General features: G+C 38.2%; 1 protein-coding gene across 1 annotated transcript in view; it reads right to left on the bottom strand.

Annotated features, from left to right (window-relative positions):
- Positions 1-2,169: 2,169 nt before the first annotated feature.
- Positions 2,170-19,004, bottom strand: part of RABEP1 (rabaptin, RAB GTPase binding effector protein 1) — a gene marked incomplete at both ends in the record, with an annotated part of 49,315 nt that continues 32,480 nt past the window's right edge. Inside the window, 13 exons of the mRNA XM_082008640.1 lie at positions 2,170-2,271; positions 4,397-4,513; positions 5,309-5,407; positions 6,263-6,318; positions 6,612-6,801; positions 7,552-7,692; positions 9,141-9,239; positions 10,509-10,625; positions 11,314-11,418; positions 13,607-14,074; positions 16,714-16,839; positions 17,819-17,997; positions 18,773-18,908. Coding sequence (XP_081864766.1) covers positions 2,170-2,271; positions 4,397-4,513; positions 5,309-5,407; positions 6,263-6,318; positions 6,612-6,801; positions 7,552-7,692; positions 9,141-9,239; positions 10,509-10,625; positions 11,314-11,418; positions 13,607-14,074; positions 16,714-16,839; positions 17,819-17,997; positions 18,773-18,908 — 1,935 coding nt within the window. The remainder of the gene's footprint in view (positions 2,272-4,396; positions 4,514-5,308; positions 5,408-6,262; positions 6,319-6,611; positions 6,802-7,551; positions 7,693-9,140; positions 9,240-10,508; positions 10,626-11,313; positions 11,419-13,606; positions 14,075-16,713; positions 16,840-17,818; positions 17,998-18,772; positions 18,909-19,004) is intronic.

Genomic DNA, 19,004 nt, shown 5'->3' with positions numbered 1-19,004 from the left:
CCAGTTAAAGAGTTAGTTTTTGGGAATGAAGGGAAGGTAGGAAAAAAGCTTTTCATGCTGCAGCTCCTACTGAAAGCCTATTTTTTTCCTCTCCAAAGTTTATTCAACAGACCCTAACTCTTGGAAAACTGAATGCAAAACATCTGGTATTGGATTTCTGCATCAGGAGGCAGCTGCTGTCACCTCACAGTGCAGCAAATAGTAAGAAAGAGTAAATATTCCCACATCTGTTAATGGCCAACTAATAAAGCACCTAAGCCACATCTCAATTTCACTTTCAAGTGAAAATAAGAGTCATCTGGAAGACGAGAACTCTGCCCTCTATTAGTAATGACTAGACTAAGGCAGGAAAAATGGCTTTTGGGTGTCAGGATTATGAAAGGAATTAATTTCTAGGGTGAATAAAATGCTTTAATTCTTGCAGTGACAAGGAATTGAGCTTCTATGCTTCTTTTTGGCTGTTTTTAAGGCATTCCTCTTCAAAACCACCAGTTCTAATTTTATGTTAGTAGCAGGATATACACTGCTAAAAATAGCGTTTAAGCACTTAACAAAATATAGTCATGTGCATTACAGTTTGGAGCATCTTCTGTCATCTCTGGTTTTCTTTGTCACCTCCAAATTTACGGTCAAGTATGTAAACAAAAAACAAGCAATGGAGGAAAGTCTAAGTTATAAGTTTTGGACAGTAATGATCTGCTCCTTCAGCCTCCTTTCTCCTGATGGAGTTGTAAGTAGGGGCCAGTTCAAGATCTCAGTTTGCACCACCGCTATTACCAACACCTGCAACCGTACGTGAAACCACCTCCAACAAAAGGAGAAAAAGGAGGAGGAGTGGTCATGATACTGCTATACATTTACAGAACAAGAAACCCAAACCTAGCACCTGATTGATCACAGCCTCTGCTGTCACATTACATAGTATAATTTAAATGTATGGTTATAGAAATACAGGACAGCGTAGGAGTCAACTCTGAGCAATACCATGATACCATACTTTAACCTAAGAGATGCGCTGTACGTTTCAAACTTGAACCTGCAGAATAATGCAGCTCCAGCGCATTTGTGCTCTGAGACCGAGAGTGCCATCACCGTTTTGTAAACTACTAAGCTGACCCAGAGAGATGGGTCAAGCCGACTGCTTCATTCAGCGCCTTACCTTGCTGCTTTCAGTGAAGGCTAGTGACTTTACATCTGGTGTCATCCACCGGAGCAAAACAGACCTGCAAAATCTCCATGCCAATGCTCAGGCAATGCACAGGATTTAAACCAGCTTTTTCTTTTCTTTTCTTTCTTTTTTTTTTTTTTTAAACACAGAGAAGGGATTACAGATACTGCTCAGCTTTAGAGATGAGAAAGAACCAGTTGTAGTTCCATATTCTAAATTACATTTCTGAAAAGAGATTACAAAACAGTGCATTTCTTGTGCTTTTCTTTAAGGATCAGAATTCAACGGAAAAATTTCAAGGAGCTAAATTCTCAGTACATTTTTCTTTTTTTTTGGATTAGCATTTATCTATTCAGGAGACACACAGCTCACTCATGTCCACCACATTTCAGCAGCATTCAGATTCTTCAACACAAAGTCAGTGATATATAAAAAAAAAGTACTGAGTTATGAAATAAGATCAATATCCAGTGTCCTGCTAATAAAGTCATATTTTAATATAAAATATTCATACAGCATACTCTACACCTCATTCTCTCTGCTAGCTGAATACTGTTACTGACTATTCAAACAGAAAAACTTCAACCACTTTGCTCTTCAATGTTTTGGAGGGACAATATGGTTTCCAGCAGCTACTTTGATCACAGTAGTGGGGGGAAAGGAAAGAGGGGGTCAATGTCCCAAAACTCTATATTAGGTTACGAAGTCGGCTGAAAGAGGGGAAATTTTTCAGAATGTAAGGACTGATCCCACTCAGTGGAACACGAAACACCGCACTCATTAGTGTTTCCATTAGAAAGTTCTCCTTCCTACACTGCAAGTCATCCTTGTGCTCTCTTCCTGCCCAGTACGAAACCTTTTTCCCCTCTAGAAACAAAACTTAGTCATTGCTCCCCTCTGTCATCTTCTGCTCTTTCGGTTAGAGTTAAATAATAATTAATGTTGCTATAAAGATGAGTTAAAAACCCCAAATGCAGCCTTGGAGCCCGCTCATCAGGGTGTCATGTTTCAGGAAGCTGATTAATGTCCGTCAGTTTTGTGTCATTCAGGATTGCACGGATTCTCTCCAGGGAATCTGCCTGCCGGATCCGCTCCAGCTGCACCTACAGAAAACCAACAGACAGAATGAGTTGGTAAAACGTGCTGGCGCCAGACCACAGACCCATAACCAGAACTGAGCCAACAGGCAACGTTAGGAACCCCTGCTACCTGTGCAAGCCGAAGAGCTCTCAAATTATCATTGGCTGAAAAACGCAAGGTGTGAAGGAGCACAAGCTTAATTCAGAGCTAAGAATAGGGGGGAAGGAAGACATAAGGCAGTTGTGATTTTAAAATAAAAAGACAGTCTGCAGGGCTCAAGCAAGCCTTCATCATCGCTCTATGTTTTGTCTAATAACCAGTCACTGACACCACACTGGCCAGGCAAACTGGAGGAGATGTGCAAAGCAACGAAAGCTTTCACAGAAAGAATGTAAAGGAAGTACAGAGCTGCCTAACATACGCCTTCAAGCCTCTCAAGATCAAAGCTAAAATGCTCTTGGAGGAAACATTTCGAAGCTCACTCCCGTTATGTGCTTTCCTCATAATCTATCTTAAGCTATTTCTTACATGCTGAAAAAGTGCCCAGCAGAACTGTGTGGAACTGAATGCAAAGAGATCACTTCCTCCCTTCCACCCCCCTTCAAACTTTCACATTCTTATTCACATATTAGGGTCTGGGCTTTTAGTTGTAAATTCCCAACTAGTGGTTAATAGGTTTTTAGCCCTTCCTCTTCATTGCTGATACCTAATTTGGCCAGTGTACACCTCACACAAGTGACACTCACCCAGGCTCGCCACTGACGAGGTCAGGGCAGGAAGTAACCCTGTCTGGCTATGAAGAAACCAAAATCCTCATTCGATGGTAATCTCTCCTGATGGCAGATCTTGTACTAGGTACAGTGGAGATGGCACAAACCATTGTTTAAACTGAAAGCACTAACTGCTGAGAAACTAATGTGTAATAGCTGCTTAGTGGCAGAAAGAAAACACAAAACACAGAGCTACCATGCTCTTACTGAACTCATTACTGAAGGCCTACTAAACTACCTGCAAGTTTTGGAAGAATGCATCACACATCTTCAGAGTGCTGTGTATATTTTTGCTCTAAGAATTGCATACACCAGTGCATGCAGTACTTTAAAAAGAGAGGATGATGACAAGCAAGAAGCAACTTCACTAGCCAGGACAATTCAGTAGTGTCCTTTGTCCTACCTACTCCTCCAGAAACAGCCAGAACATCCAGCTAAACTTTCTAGTAAACACTCTCCTATATTCCTGTTTCAGCTTTCCAAATAAACCTGAATACTTGACTCAAAAAATTTGTATTTCTAATTCTACTGAATTTCACTGAGTAGACTGGCTAAGAACTCAAAGGAGACAGTGCTGAAATTCAGTACCTCCTCTGGGAGCACAACTTCTAGTAAGCTGGAACGTGAGAGGGGGTGCAAATTCCAACAACACAGACACTGAAGGTGAGACCAATCTAGTCTGGCTTCCCAAGAAGACAGTTAGTCACTCTGCAAACACAAACACTGCAGGTCCCTTCTTGCTCTCTACAGTTAACAGAGAGAGAGATCAACCTGACAAACTGGAATTAGCCTTGATGAACACCCCTGCCAAAACTCCTTCCTTCAGCCACCTCTTGGTATCTCATCGCCAACCACAGGTTCCACTTTTTGGAGGAAATAAAAGGATAGCAACAGTGACAATAGCAAGGATAAGGCTTTTAGATAGTATAAATAGAAAGCAGTAAATATAACACGAAGAACCACTTCATATATTCGTATCAAACAGTACAAGTTCCATATTTGTTCTCAAATATTTGCACCCTAATGATTTGCTATGAAAAGTAACATACCGGAAAAACATCAGGAGATGGACAATGAAATACTGGCGTCTAAAGGTACCATCATTTATTGTTCTCTACAGTTCCTTTTAGTACAGTAATTGTGTATCTTTGCTGCTGAAAATCAGTTGGAATCTAGTAATCAGAATGAAATCCCCAATAGGATTAAATACTAATATTATACTAGGAATACTTGATCAGTTTGTGATAGTAATAACTTTTAACATAGTTCATAAATACCAACATTAAAAAGTTTACAACTGCTATTTCTTGTTTTACACAGCTCTGAAGAAGTAAAGAAACAAAAGTGGCACCTTAAAAATTGATTGCACTTCCCTTACCTGAAGCGTCTGAGAAAGCTTTACAAAATCTCTCTGCACTTGCTCACTGACATCTAATTCAGTCTGCAACCGCTGAGCTTTATTCTTCTCTTCAAATACCAGCTGTTCAAGGTTTGCCTGAAGAGAAAAAGATTCTTTATACTATGCTTAAATGGAATAAAAGAGGAGAAGCTTGTATAAACTGAATAAAGCATAATACTGGAACAAAGCGGCATGGTTATTCTCAGAGTCCTGGCAAGAAATTAAACCAATCACTCTTTCTACACCTCAAATTTCCTAACTGCCAACATCAGGGGCTAATACCCATCAAACAAACATCCTCATTAATTTGGTTAAAGCACGAAAAAGCCCCATGTCTTTTAACAGCACTATGTCCATGGATATCAAAATAAAAAAGCAGATTTCTGGGTTTTAAACAAACATGACCATAGATGAAGGGCAGTAATCTGCTGGTGAAAATATCACTATCTTGCTGAATTGAGTTTTAGACAGAAAGGTCGGGGATGGACGAGGGAGAGGATCACGATTAATTCATCCGACTGCCAAAGTAGGGCTCCTTCCTACTGCAACACCAAAACGGCATTCATTCAGAAGTATTAAAGGATTCAAACCAGGGTTTGGTTAGTCAGGAAGCTTTCTAATGCAGAAATGTTACTGAAGCCTAACTTTGGAAGACAATCCAAAAGAGATATTCAAGTTAACAACAATTCAGATCCACCGCTTTACAAATCCAAGTGCTAAGTGATTGGGATGAGCATTTAAACCACATCCAGTAAACACTATTTCACTGAGAGAATCTTACCAACATTCAAAAGCTTCCTTTTTCATTCTTATGTGGTGACACATTCTCTGACCACCGTTTGATCTTCATAAAAGATGCATATATACTTCATACCTAGACATCATAGCTACCTTTGCAGCGGACTCCTTCTTCAGTTGTTCTTCTAGAGTGTTTTTTGTTTCCTGCAGACTCTCCAGCTGCTGCAGGTTTTCCTGCGAAGAACTTTCCAACTATATTATAATAATAAAAAAAGTATTAACTAAACCTCCTCACATTTCAATTTCTCACAGTCCCGCCATACAGGAAGTATACAGCCTAAGTGTCTTTCCTGGGAATACACCTAAGTAATGTCTCCTAGGGACACAGAAAACACCTAAACATCATCTCTTTCTCTCCATTTATTTCTTTTTGGAGCTGGAGAGAAATGGCCAGACCTGACATTTAGGTTATTATTAGGTAGCCTAACATTAGCTAGCGATTAGTTAACCCAATCTTTAGGTTACAGATTAATAAACAGACAAAACACCTTTTAAGGAACAGAACTATGAATGTGTCCCAGTCCTACACAGGCATCAATACAGCTATTCTGTCCTTCAAAGTTCCACACATGACCTTATGTGTTTCCTTTGAAATGGTCACAGAAGCTACACAGGTGCAGCTACAACACAGGTCCACCTACACCCTTAGCTGATACCAGGAGTTGCAACACGCTGTGTCCAGTACAGTGTCAGTGCCTTCAGTAAGAAAATGTGTGCAAATACATGGCCTGGTGTTCCTTCTTACAGGAAGGAAAGGTTCTCTAAGCAAATAAGGCAGCCCTCCAGCATCCCACAAGCACATTGAGATGAAGGAAGAATAATGTTAACGTGCTTCAGGATGCTCTGATACTAAACATCACAAGAAAATGTATCTAAAGTGCTACTGACACCTCAGATGCAGATGGGGAAAAAAGTTCATTTTCTTTGGTATGATGAGGTTGATGTCAAAAGACAGCAACACAGTGTCACTGATGGAACTAGCAGAAAAAAAGAATCCTAGTCTCTTCGTTAAAAAAAAAAATATCCCACAGTGAAAGGGCTCCTTACCTGCTCCTTTTCCACTTTTACTCTTTCCAGTTCAGCTTTTAAACTGGAAATGGAAGCTGAAAAACAAGAATATTAAAGCTTAAATGCAAGAAAAACACAGGAAACTGGACATACCCTGTTTACTTCTGTTAATATTTAAAGGAGAATTAAGCACATGTTACATCAAAGGTACCTCAAAGGTAAACAAATAATTATACTTTTGTTTTCAGCTGCACAGCTACATTGTGTCTGCTATCAAAAGTGGACAGTATTTAAAATTCAGGTACGTCTACTTACCACAAAATCAAGTCTTGACTTATCTTACTAATTTCTAACATTCCTATTTTGAGACTGTTTTACCCCTGCTCACCTATTTCCTCTTTGCAATTCTCTATTTCCAGCTGTAAAGTTTCTTCTATGTTTTCTTTCAAATATTGTTCAGCTTGAATCTGTTCTTTTAAGAATAAAATCTCCGCCTTAAGTTTCTCCTCAAGGTGATCTGCTGCTGTCCGCACACTAATTATGTCTTCACGATATTTTAAAATCAGCTCACGGAGCTCCTGAATCAATGATTAGCAAAGATTTGTATTATGATCTTCAGATACACACAGTACTGTATTTATCAGCATACAAGCCAAAGACGAAGTTATGCTACGCCGAGGTTTGTCCCACCATACCAGATCTTGCAAGATATTAAATACTTGCAAGATCTTGCAGTATTAAAACAAAACTGTTTAAAAGCAAACAGTTTGCTTGGCCGTAATAAATGACGAATGTGTAAAGATTCATGTCACCACAGCCTTATGATCCTCTCCCCCTACCCTTCACCCTCCCGAATCTTTTAAGCTTGATGTGCTTGAGCCTCAAGGAGTGGCCATGAAAAGGATGACAAGGCTTATCATTATCCAAGGCTTGGGATTATTACTGGTCTTAATGGCTGGGCAGAAATTAAAGTGACTAACTTAGCTTAATTTATTGAATCATATCTACATCGGAGCCATAGCGACTGAACGGTTGGGTGCCCAGTTGCAAAGTACAGCTGAAACTAGCTGAACTGGGATAAACCCCCACTCTACTGACAACAGAGCAGTTGTAGGCCATAGTTAACTCATTTTATTATTGTCTATCCATACCCGGAAGCATGCTCACAGTGGGATCAGACTGCTGATTTTGTACATCACAGACTTAGAGGGTTAAAATCATGATTATTGTTCATTGTGCTATTTGAGTCAGCTTTCTGATAAAGAAGATTCTTCCAGCAAGATCTAGTCACATGCATTATTTGTGTTAACGATTTAAAAATGTTTTACCTCTGCTGCTTCTGGTAGAATGAAATCTTCGGCTTGCTGTAAAGACACATGCAAGCTATGTTTTCCTTGAAGACTTTCATTATCTTTTTGCAGTCTCACCAACTCTTCTGAAACCTGCTCCCTTGACTGTGTCAGGACAGCCTCCAACGCAAAGAAAAGTATAAATTCTCACTTAAGAGTCATGCTCAGATCTCTTCGTGCCCCATTTACTATCATTGCTTTCATGAGTCAGGTGAAGTGATATTCTTTGTAAAGAATATTGAATAATGAAACAAAATGATTATGTGGATCAACACAAGCAGTTCTATTTCTGATGCACAGGCCAGGCAAAAGGCAAGATCAATCTTAACTGTACAGGCAGATAGAAAGAAGCAAGTGATAAATACAGCATTGTTAACTCTCCTAGTTTTTGTCTGTATTTATCCATTACCTAAATGTGCTCATGGAGGGGGGGCAGGGGATGAAATCACATGTGGTTTCACGAACTGGCAATGACGTTTATTAAAATCACCTAACAACTCAGCTGTAAGATGAGATTATTCAAAAACCTTAAACATTCATCCTGAAACTTTCAATGGTAGGAGTCTGCCTCCCACTGTCTTTTGAGGAAAACATCAAAACAGCTGATCCCTTGTGAAGAAAAAGGACTAAGAAAACAGTTTTGCTTGTATTACAAAAGAAAAAAATCCAGTGAACTTATTCTGAGAGGAATGATTGCTTCGGTATAGGGAAACAGGGACTTGAGCTCTGACAGAAGCTGCCCTTTGTATTATAGGTGGACAGCGTGAAAAGCATATTCAGATCAATATATTTTCTGAACCTCCTGCATCTCCATTAGGCATGCTCTCATGCAGAACATCAAACAGAACATTTCTGCAAGCAATGTCCCGATGTCCCACAGACAATCCCAGATCCCAGAAATGCAATACTGGGATTCATGAGAATGAATGCTCTTACTCCCCGCAATGCTGTACAAACGAGGAAAAAAGACGAAACTTGATTCTAATATAGAAGGGAATGAATTGCTCTAAGGAACTTAGACTTTGTTCTGCCCTAGAAAACAAGGTCCTATTCCTGTCCTCTGTCTTAATTCCTACAAGATGCTCCAAATAGTTTAAAAAAAAGTAAGTTCCCATACATATCTCTTCTTGTGTGTTAGGGCTGATACTTTAAGTCTGACCTGTATAAACATTGAGGAGTCATCTCTCAAACTTAAGAAAATATTCACTAGTGATGGTACTTGTGATGTACCCTAAAAATTGTCTTGAGATAATTCTAAGGTGAAATAAGATACTAAACAGGCATGGAATGTACATAATGAATATGGGGGAAAAGAAGTTGACTAGTGATCTTCATATTAATCAATATGCATACACACAGAAAGTATGACAGATTGACCCTACACACTGTTACAGGTCCAGCACTTGCTAACAGAGCTCACTTATCAGTACCTCTACATGTTAAGATGCACAGCTCGCTCTAGCCAAGCTTGGTTGGGCAGCAAGACAAAGTCTTTTACAAACACATTGAGCTCCAAAGGTTAGACAAACAGCGCTGTTCAAGTGAGCTCTGCGCTTAAGCTGTCTTACCATTTGCTCCTGGACACTCCTCTTTGCTTGCAAAAACGCCTGCTGCAGTTCGCTGAGGAAGTTCTCTGACTTTTGACATTTAGCCATAAGCAAAGAGATCTTAAAAAAAGACAACGCATACAGACAAAGATATACAGTATGAAACAGATTTTAAAGAAGAAATAACCACTGAAGTTCTCTTGCCTGTTATCATTACTAATATATACTTTGAAATTTCAAACTAATCCACTAGAGTTTATTTTGTTAATTCCGTACTCAGTAAAGCAGCCCAAGTCAGTAGGAAGAGATGCCTTGCTTCTATACCAATAATATACTTATGTTCTATTTACCAAACTGAAAATAACAAATAAACAATTAATTCTAATCAAACTTGAAGGTAAGCCAGTTCAGAGACAGTGAAGGGAAGGAAATTGCAGAGCTACTGCCTAAATTTTCAGCTTTTTTTTTTTAAGGTAATTTTTTGTACCTTTCTCTGAAAGCATAGATCTTCAAAAACTTTGCAGTTAAGTTATTCTACCACAACACATGCTTAATAATTAAGTAATGTTTAATTTTACTAAAAGCACCCTGGTACAGGCAAAAGAACGAATGTATAAATATATTCCTGTCATCTAAGACAGACTTTGTCTAATGACTACTGTTTCCTTAGTAAGGAAAAAAAATACTGGGTGGGATGGAAGACAGAAAGTCTTCCAGCTCAAGTGAGGTAAATTCAATGTCTTGTACACAGTATTTACCTAATATTGTAATCTTCAAGAGGTCAAAGATAATTTTTTTTTTTTTTTTTAAAAAAAGCTATGACTACCACGTATCCTATTTGGCTCCGCTGTTCCAGCTGTGTACCCATCTCAGACTGAAAAGTCTTTTCAGTGGGCTATTATTTTAAAGAAGTCTAGTGCATATTTTAGACCAACTACTGTTACTGCGTGCTCAGCTACTCATTAACTGCATGTGTTCGCCACAAGTCCATTAACTAGGTGTCAAGTATTGATGAGAGCAAGTGGTATGAATAGTACCACTCTTCTACTGACAGGAACGCAGGGCTGCTTTTGCATGTTTGGGTGACTTTATACACAGGTCACTTCAAAACTCAAACACTACTCCAATTCCAATTATCACATCTGTAACAGATTTCAAGATCAGAAATTAAACTTTAGGGCCAAAATTGGAGAACATGATATTAAAGACGTCAGACTTCTCTAGAAACTGTGTCAGACTCAAGTGGAGCATAGCTAACCCTAGAAATTCTCATTTTTGTTGCCTCTACACCAGGTAGTCCATCCGTATCTAACAGAAGACAAGTTTTTGTTACATAATTTTGTAGAATATTTCATGATTCCTATAATCTTGATTACAAAATGCTTGTACCTGATTAGAGGAGTCTTCAGCACTTTGTTTCATGTAATCCTCCAATTCCTGTTTATCTTTCACTGTCTTTTCCAGCTGGTCATTAGCCTGCCTCAGCATCACCTGCAGCTTTTTCACCTGGGTTGTTACAATAAAATAATTTAGTTTTCCATTCTTTTGGGGAGCATTTATTTCCTGAACACAAATATAACCTACCCCATCGCATCCCCAAACCTCAAAACAAAATCCCAACATGGTACATCAAACTGCACTGGACCACTGCCATGTAATAATTTCAATCACTTATTTCAAAGCAGAATGTGACTCATGCCTTCTGTACCCATCTGAAAATTGCTCTTCTGAATATAGCAGGCAACAAACATCCTCCAATACTTTACAGTCATTTTGTACTGCTAGGATGAGGTCCTCTAATTTTTTCTTTGCTGTTAACAATTCTTGCAGTATCAAAGACGATATAATTTAATGCATGACAAGCATTTTAGAATATAAATTATGAAAGATACTGACTTCAGCATGAGCACAACACTTTTAATAGAACCACTGTTCTATTGCATGGTCTTATGGCACTGGATAAAGTGGTTCTCCAAGGTGAATCCTTGAGAAATATGTACACGTTGGTGCTCATGACAACATACCAATAACAAATCAGGTTATGTCTATAAAATGTCAGAAGTTATCCAGATTTTAAGTATTATGACATTGTTCAGTTAAAACCAACGAATAAAACAGCAGATGGTTCATTGTTGCATCCTTAGTAGTTCAAACAGCTGCAAAAATCTTTCTAAAGCTAGAAGAGAAATCCCACCTGGTCTCTTGTCTCAGCCTCCTGAATCTGGATACCTTGCAACTGCTTCTCATAATTCGAGCACATATCACAGCGTCTACCCAGCTTGTTCCCTGCATTCTGCACCTAGAGAACACAGAGTTATCACCTGCCATAAAGGCCATAAAATTCTTAAAGGAATGCAGGAGTGCTCCATACTGTCAGGTGTGTTGTGTGATCACAAAATATTACAGACAAAAGGCAGTGGCAGAATCATGTAACGGCAAGATTAAGTTGCTCTAGAAGTAAAGGATAATGTAAATCAGCTGCAGGTATCAGCTTTTCCTGGCATGAGTCCCACTGTTAGCACAAAAGTAATAAGCCATGACATGCCAAGCCAAGACTACATCAAGTCAATCAGTGTGTCCTATTGAAATATATTACTGTATGTACTCTAATTACCTGTACAGAAACAGAAATCTCAGGAAAAAAAGCTTTCAACAGGCCATAGCATTTTTTCATGCAACTATTTTGTATTACAATTCAAATCATAGTTTGGTTGGTGGGGTTTTTGGTGGGTTTTTTTGGTTTTGTTTTGGGGTCTTTTTTGTGTGTCCGTGGTTTGTTTTTGGGGGATTTTTTTTTAAAATTAAAAAAAAAAAAAATCAACAAAAAGCAATGCAGTTCATCACGTCAGGACTTCCTTAAATCTTTTTCCTCCTGTAACTGAGCTTTGAACGTTTTTCAATGGCACGTACTAATTTTGTTCTCTAGTCATCAAGCTTTATTTACTTTTTAATACCCTCCTCCAGTATTGCTCAGTATCAGAGACAGAAAAAAATCAGCTAAAAGAACAATTGGGAAAGAATAAATAAGATGAGAGACAGATTAAAAAAAAAAAAAAAAGAAACCAAACATGAAGGGAAAAAAAAGTGTTGGGATATGCAGAAGGGAAGCAAAGCATAAACCTGCTGTCATTTTGAAATTGTAATGGTTTTGGCCAAGAGAAAAAATGGAAGTTTTATCAAAGCTGCAAGTCAGGTTTGAGCTGAAAATTTGTATTCGCTGCTCCATGTCCCACCCACACAGAGAGGCATTCACATACCCTGCCTTTACTCCTGCCTCCAGAAACACGAGGGAAGCAGCGCATTTCTTTGCTGAATGCTAAGAAAGGGTTGGAGTAAAATGTCATCCAAATGTCAACAGGGCAAGGAAACATTCAAGAGTAGAGGATTTAACTAAGCTCTGAGATCACGATGCCGTAATTCCTCCAGATATTACAAATTAGTAACAACACGAAAAATAGCAACTTTACAATAGGTTTGGAGAGACCGCCGAAGTAATGATTTGCAGATAAGTTGAATTCCAACAAAGCTGAGGAAAGAAAATATCACTAGTTCTTCACCTGTCCTTTGCCTGTCCTCTTCTCTTTCACTGCATTCTTACATTCCTTTTTTTTTTTTTACTCCCATCTTGTCTTCTGTTTCACCCGTTATGGATTGCATCTCCCTGTGCCCTTCGCTTTTCTTCCCCCTTAAGTGTTGCTCCTTGGCCTCTCTTCTTCTGAGTAACCACAGGAGCCCCAGAATACATCTCTTTTCAGCAATAAACCAAATGCAAGCTTTGAACTGGCATCATATAAAGCTGCTGAAAAACTGACGTGCAGAACATCCAGAAGCAATAATTTCCTTGGTCACCCATACTGAAACTGGCACAGTGTTAAGTCTAATCTGCTGCTTGTCACTCTGAGAAATTGCTTTCTGATGATGCAAGTCCCCAACAATTTTCTGAAGCTTCCTTTGTGGTAGCTTTGTGTGTTATGCATATCTTGCCTGCTCATTTCTAAATTGCACTCCATGCACAATCCTCAGTAAACTCCTCGGCATGCAAAACAGCACTGTTAGCTCTGCTCCTTTTGTTAATCTTTGCGCTTTCCTAGTCACCCCTAGTTGCACTGTAACATCCTTTCCTTAGCTTCCCATTTTCTCCTTTTCTTTGAGTTCTCCCATCTTTTTTCACCCTCACACATATTTGTGAGATCAACAGCTACCTGTGCCAGACCCTCCTCTAAGTGCAAAAATATCCTGTATTCAGTAAAGCCGACTTTCCCACAAATAGAGTCAGCCAATACAGTTTACATCAGATGTGCTTCACCTATAGGAGTATTCCAAGAGAGAAAAGTGAATAGCTACGTATGATGCTACAGATTTCCTTCCGTACCTGACTCCATGTAAAGCAAATCAGGAAGAGCTTTCACCTAGCAGGCAGCCCGCAGCGCGCAGGCAGCCTGTCATGTGGGCAGCGGTCACAACTGATGCACGCAGCAGGTACTCACCTCCTTCTGCAGTAGGTTCCACTCCGTCTCACTAACCAAGCGGTAACCGCTAGGAGATACGTAAGCGCTTTCTACCCCTTGTGTAACGCTGGAAAGAAGCGAAGCAGTCTCTTCTTGCTCTGGTGTCATTGCTTTGATTGCTTTTTCCTGATCTTTGGTTAACATGAACCCACTTGGCATTTGCAGAGACCCAAGGGAAGCTGTATCAAAGTTCTCAGATGCTGAATCTGCTCCAACAAGTGGTCCAAAATCTGACTCATCCAGGTTCCCAGCAGATTTTGCTTTGTTGTTGTATCCTAAAGCTTTGGACTGTAAAGATCCAGATGTCCCCAGACTGTCTGTTGACTGTGCCCTCCGTAGTCCATCTTTAAACATATCGTTATCCAATTTATTGAAAGATTCACCAGAAGAAAGAAGCAAGTCTGCATCCAACGAATGGACTGAGCCATGGGTGCTATTTACATGCACCTGGAATTGAAAAACAAGGAAGAAAAAAGTATATACTCCATTCTCAAAGCATAGTGCAAGAGGAATGCTGGACACTAAATATCCGGCATGGTAAAGACAAGTTTAAATTGGCTTTGGCAAGAACGTCTAATCACTGTGTGATGGCAGAGAAAAGGATAGAGAACTGAAATGTACTGGCGAGAATTAAAATGCAAAACAAACAAAGCAAAAAAAAAAAAAAAAAGTCTTCTGTTAATAGAGTGCTTTTGTAAGAATCTGTCTTCCTGCCAGACAAGCAAGGACACAGTCACCTTACATCTTCCAATATTTGAAACAAGGCGCTTCTTCCACTAAAGATACACACTTGCAATATCACCTCTAGAACTATAATCTACACAACAGAAGGCAAGTATTCCATATCCACAAATCAATTCAGAAGCCTTTCGTAAGCAAAAAACTTTACACTAGCATAAAAATAGAGAATGACATACTTAAAATCTACTCTATACTGACAAGTGAATATTTTTCTTCTATTTCTTTCTTCTGCTTTAAGTGTCTAACAAAATACTGTAAGAGAAAGAAATATTTTCTTTAAAAGATTATTTGTACATAAAATAAAATGAAAAGGGAAAAGGCTGGGTTTAAAAGGAAAGGCATCCTGGGGAATGCCAATACCAAAAGCCACGCTAACTGTCCTGTGACGTATAAGGCACATTAAGTCTCTTGATCTATTTTTATTTATTTGCAGCACTGGAAAGAGAGCAGTAATGCTTTATTTAAAAAGCATATGACTGCTTTCAAAATATCTTCCAATATATTATGCAATTCTGCTTTACCATTAGACATGTAAAGAAAATAACACTGAAAACAAGCCTCTGGAGAAAAATAGTAATTTCCAAAATAGTTCCATCAGAGACTAACAGGCAACTGGTACTTACATATAGGTGTTTATAACTTTTAACTACATATATGCACTACTGTTTTTATGACTGTTGTAAATGCCTTGTTTTAATCATTTTTAGGCAGAATTTATATTTACATGTATATATATGAGTTCAAGTTCACAACAAAAAGTCAAGAGAATAGAGACTTATATAAAATTGCATCTTCAGGCAACAACTGTTTGGCAATACAGTTAACAAATCTTTTGTTTGTATTGCAACCTGCTCAGCAGAGAAGAGCTCAGACGTCACATTATGACGAGTTTTGAGATGTGACTGATAATACGATTCATTACCACTTGTAAAACACATTCTGTACAGATAAAAAAGGTCATAACAAAAAACAAATCCATAAAGAAAACCAAAACCACTGTGGGAACTATACCCTTACTCAAAATGTATAATTTTCCATTCTGTATAATGTCTTAATTAAGGATTAAGGAACTAAAAGTATCCCAGGAACTGAGATTAAAGAAAACATCAGAAGACAAAACTTTTGTTCACCATCAATAGGTCTCATTTGCCCATCTGGATACAGAAGTGTTACTGTATAACATAGTATTCAAATTAGAAAAAGTTGTATTCTTACTGTAGGATAAAGGGTAGAGCTAGATCTCACCTACATTTAGATGTTACAATTCTGAACATCCTTCTGCATTCTGAAGTGTTACCCATCACTGATAACAGTGAATATGAAAAAAGTATATACTTTCCCCCCGTTCAAAAAGGATTAATAAAACAGGCAAAATACCAGCTCACACTGCAAATTCTCAAGTCTCTTGAAGCTTGCATAAGCTTCTACAGCATAAAAATTGGTTTGTTTTTGTCTCCATTTTGACTTTCAAAACCAAAATGGAACCTATCAGATGATCAGATAAACAAGCAAAATGCAGCGGAAAAGGGTAAGTAACTGCCCATTTTGATATTGTTTCCAAGTTCCAACTTGTGTACTCACTGGACGTGTTTCTTCAGAAGTGAAAAGCTTAGGCAAATTTCAAATACCATTTCAGCTTGTCCCAGTGTATGACTATCTACAACATCCAAAAGGCTTGCTAATGAATGACATCCAGCAGCATTACTTTTTCTGGCTGTTACACATGAGTCTACTAATACAGCTCAAGCAGTTTCCACAACAACAAAGTGCTGAGCCGCAGCTACTGGCTTGACTAAAGAAAGCTTATTTTTGGTTGCTGAACAAATGTGGCCAAAAACTTCTACTTGCACAGTTGCATGTCGTTTAATACATACAGATACACACATCATGCTATTTTGCACATGCTAAGCAAGTGGCTAACTTCACAATCGGTGATCTCAGACTTGTCTAACCAGGTTAAATTTTGTATAGAATTCAGTAAGTAGGTTAGCAAAGTACCTACTATACACTTGCTGAATGTTCAGATATAATTGGTTTAATTCTGAAGACTTAGGTTTGTTAGAATATGGTTATAAATCCCAAGAGAATTTACAGCAGTTGACATCCAGAATGCAAAAGGTAAATTACAGTTTTGAACAGCACCTCTCAGAGGATTTTACAGTATTGCCTTCCAATCTTTATTAGAATTTATATATTCAAGTGCAACTCAAAGATTTTTTCATTGCTTAATAATAATTATAAGCTACAGAGAATAAAGGGCACTAAGTGTGCATTTGTGTTTGTAATCAACACCCTGAGGAATGCATGAGTGCTCAAAGTTGCTTTCAGGTATCCAATTGTTTTACCTCTTCATTAGAGAGCTGGGTAAGAGTTTCCTCATGGGCTAGAGAACACGAAGCTTTCGTTTCATCATCCGAATCTTTTTGTTTCTGCTCCTTTCTCTTGCTAAGCCTCTGCTGATCATCTTCTTCCTAGAAATCAGTGGTCAATAGCGAACACATATAAGTGGGAATCAATTTTACTGTAGTAGTCACGACATCAGCTTTTCACGATAAACTAGGCTATAAAGGCAGCACTGGAAAAGATTACTTCGGTTAAAAACCCAGTATTTATCATGACAGGATTCTTTTGGTTAAAAAGCTAGTGTTCATTTCACAAGGTACCCAAACTGGTTTAAACAAGAACTTACTTTTCAAGTTTATTGGCCAATTCATGTCCTACACCAATTTTATTCAAAGAACCCATTAACTAGATCAAAATTCTTACTATAGGGATTACCAAATAAGTAACAAATAGCTGTTACACTGGCTATTGTACAGAACCTGGTAACATGCTTTCATCACTGAGGGCCCCACTAAAGGCCGTTACACAAGCATGAACGTTAAAAGAAAACGTGAAAATAAGAAGTGCCTTGATCACTCTAAACAATGGAATATAACATACAGGGAAGGAAAAGAAAAAAAAAAAAACAAAAGAAAGACATCCCAGAACACTAAGTCATAAAGCATGTACACAATCACTTGCATAAGCTAATTTAAAATTCAGTTTTTAACTGATGCTTGAGCTAGGTACTGTATTGGAAAAACCTAGAAAGAAGTAAAAGTTGCTATCCTAACATCCTTAACCCAGCTGTTTTGCATGACAGATGATTGTTTCTTCCTCCAAGATTAACTTCTGTATATCATTACTTTTTCATTTGACAATATTGGCAACATTACTTTTAAAGTTACTATACACATTAATATTAAAATATTCACACAAGTTGAGAGTTTCTAACTGCTAGCTGTCATTCAAATGGAGAATTTCTATTAGAACTGTCAGCTTCATTTTTTTAAATATTGACACACTTAAATAACTTGTCTCCAACATATGACTTTCATACCTGTTATACCACATTAAATCTACAGTATTAAAAAAAAAAAAGGGGGCGGGGGGGGAGCAGCAAGTAACCTGATCCTTTTTTTTCAGTTCTTCAACTTGTCGGAGCTGCTCAGATGTCAGAACAATTTCCATACGTTGCATGTCCCTCATCAGCAAACGTTGAGACTCCAAGAACTGGTCATTAGCTTTTTGCCATGTGTGTTTCAACTGGTTGTGCTGTTGTCGCTCTTGCTCTAAGAGATGGCAGACTATTCAAACATAGAAAGAGTCATTCTGAATCAGAATTTTTTAACGTCTTGTCCAAAGAGAAGCATTTTCACAAATAAAAGTAATTATTGTTCCAATCAAAACGAGTCAGGCTTTGTTCAACAACTATTTAGAATGAAATAAGACGTTTTCTTAATTCCCAAACTTGGCTTGTGAGTAGGCGTGTATTACTGACAGTTTAAGATTTCACAATTAGAAGACTAACGCCTTAACTTCATTCATGAATTCTAATAGGTTTTTTTTTTTTAGTGCTGGTTTCAAAAGACTATCTCCTACATCCCTATTCATTTCAACAGACTGTTCCATTTTTCATTCCTCTACAGTGATTCTGCTCTGTACTGGCATGCATGTACATTTATACATCCACTCTGCCTTGAGGCATTCAGAATTGACATACCTCAGGGAGACATATCAATACATTACTGAAATAATGCTCATAATTGTACACAAAGAAAGGACACCAGTAAAATCACTTTAATAAAAAGGAAGCTTGCAATACTGTAAGAACTTAGCAGAAATTCAATAGCATCCCCCGACAGAAGGAATGGCTTTGTTGTTTTTCTCTCTCATGAAAGAACTCCACATTCAACTCTTCTGTAAACATTTTAAGGGCTTTCACAGTTAAAAGTACTGATTCCTCCACCCACAATTTCTTTAAATCCAATTCAAATAAGAAATCAGAAAAGCAGGAACAGTTATGTTGGGTTTTGCATCCTTAGTGTCATAGAATGAAAAGAATTATTATTAGACAGGTACCTTCATGCAGTTCTTTCCGCAACTTCTCTGCATCTTCTTGCAGGACTGATTTTTGTGTGTTCAGAACAGCCACATACATCTCTAAGTCTGTCCTACATGACTTCTCAGCTTCCAAATAATGGTTCAGTTCTTTAACCTGAATAAAAACAGAGATTAATCCACCATCTCAGCGGAGGAACACTCTCAGGCATTTTCTTTTTGTTAGAAGTTAGTGTCGCGTGTTAGGGTAACA

The sequence above is a fragment of the Phaethon aethereus genome (genome assembly GCF_964289735.1).
Source record: "Phaethon aethereus genome assembly, chromosome: 19".
Taxonomy (NCBI): domain Eukaryota; kingdom Metazoa; phylum Chordata; class Aves; order Phaethontiformes; family Phaethontidae; genus Phaethon; species Phaethon aethereus.
This window is presented reverse-complemented; position numbering and strand designations above follow the sequence as displayed.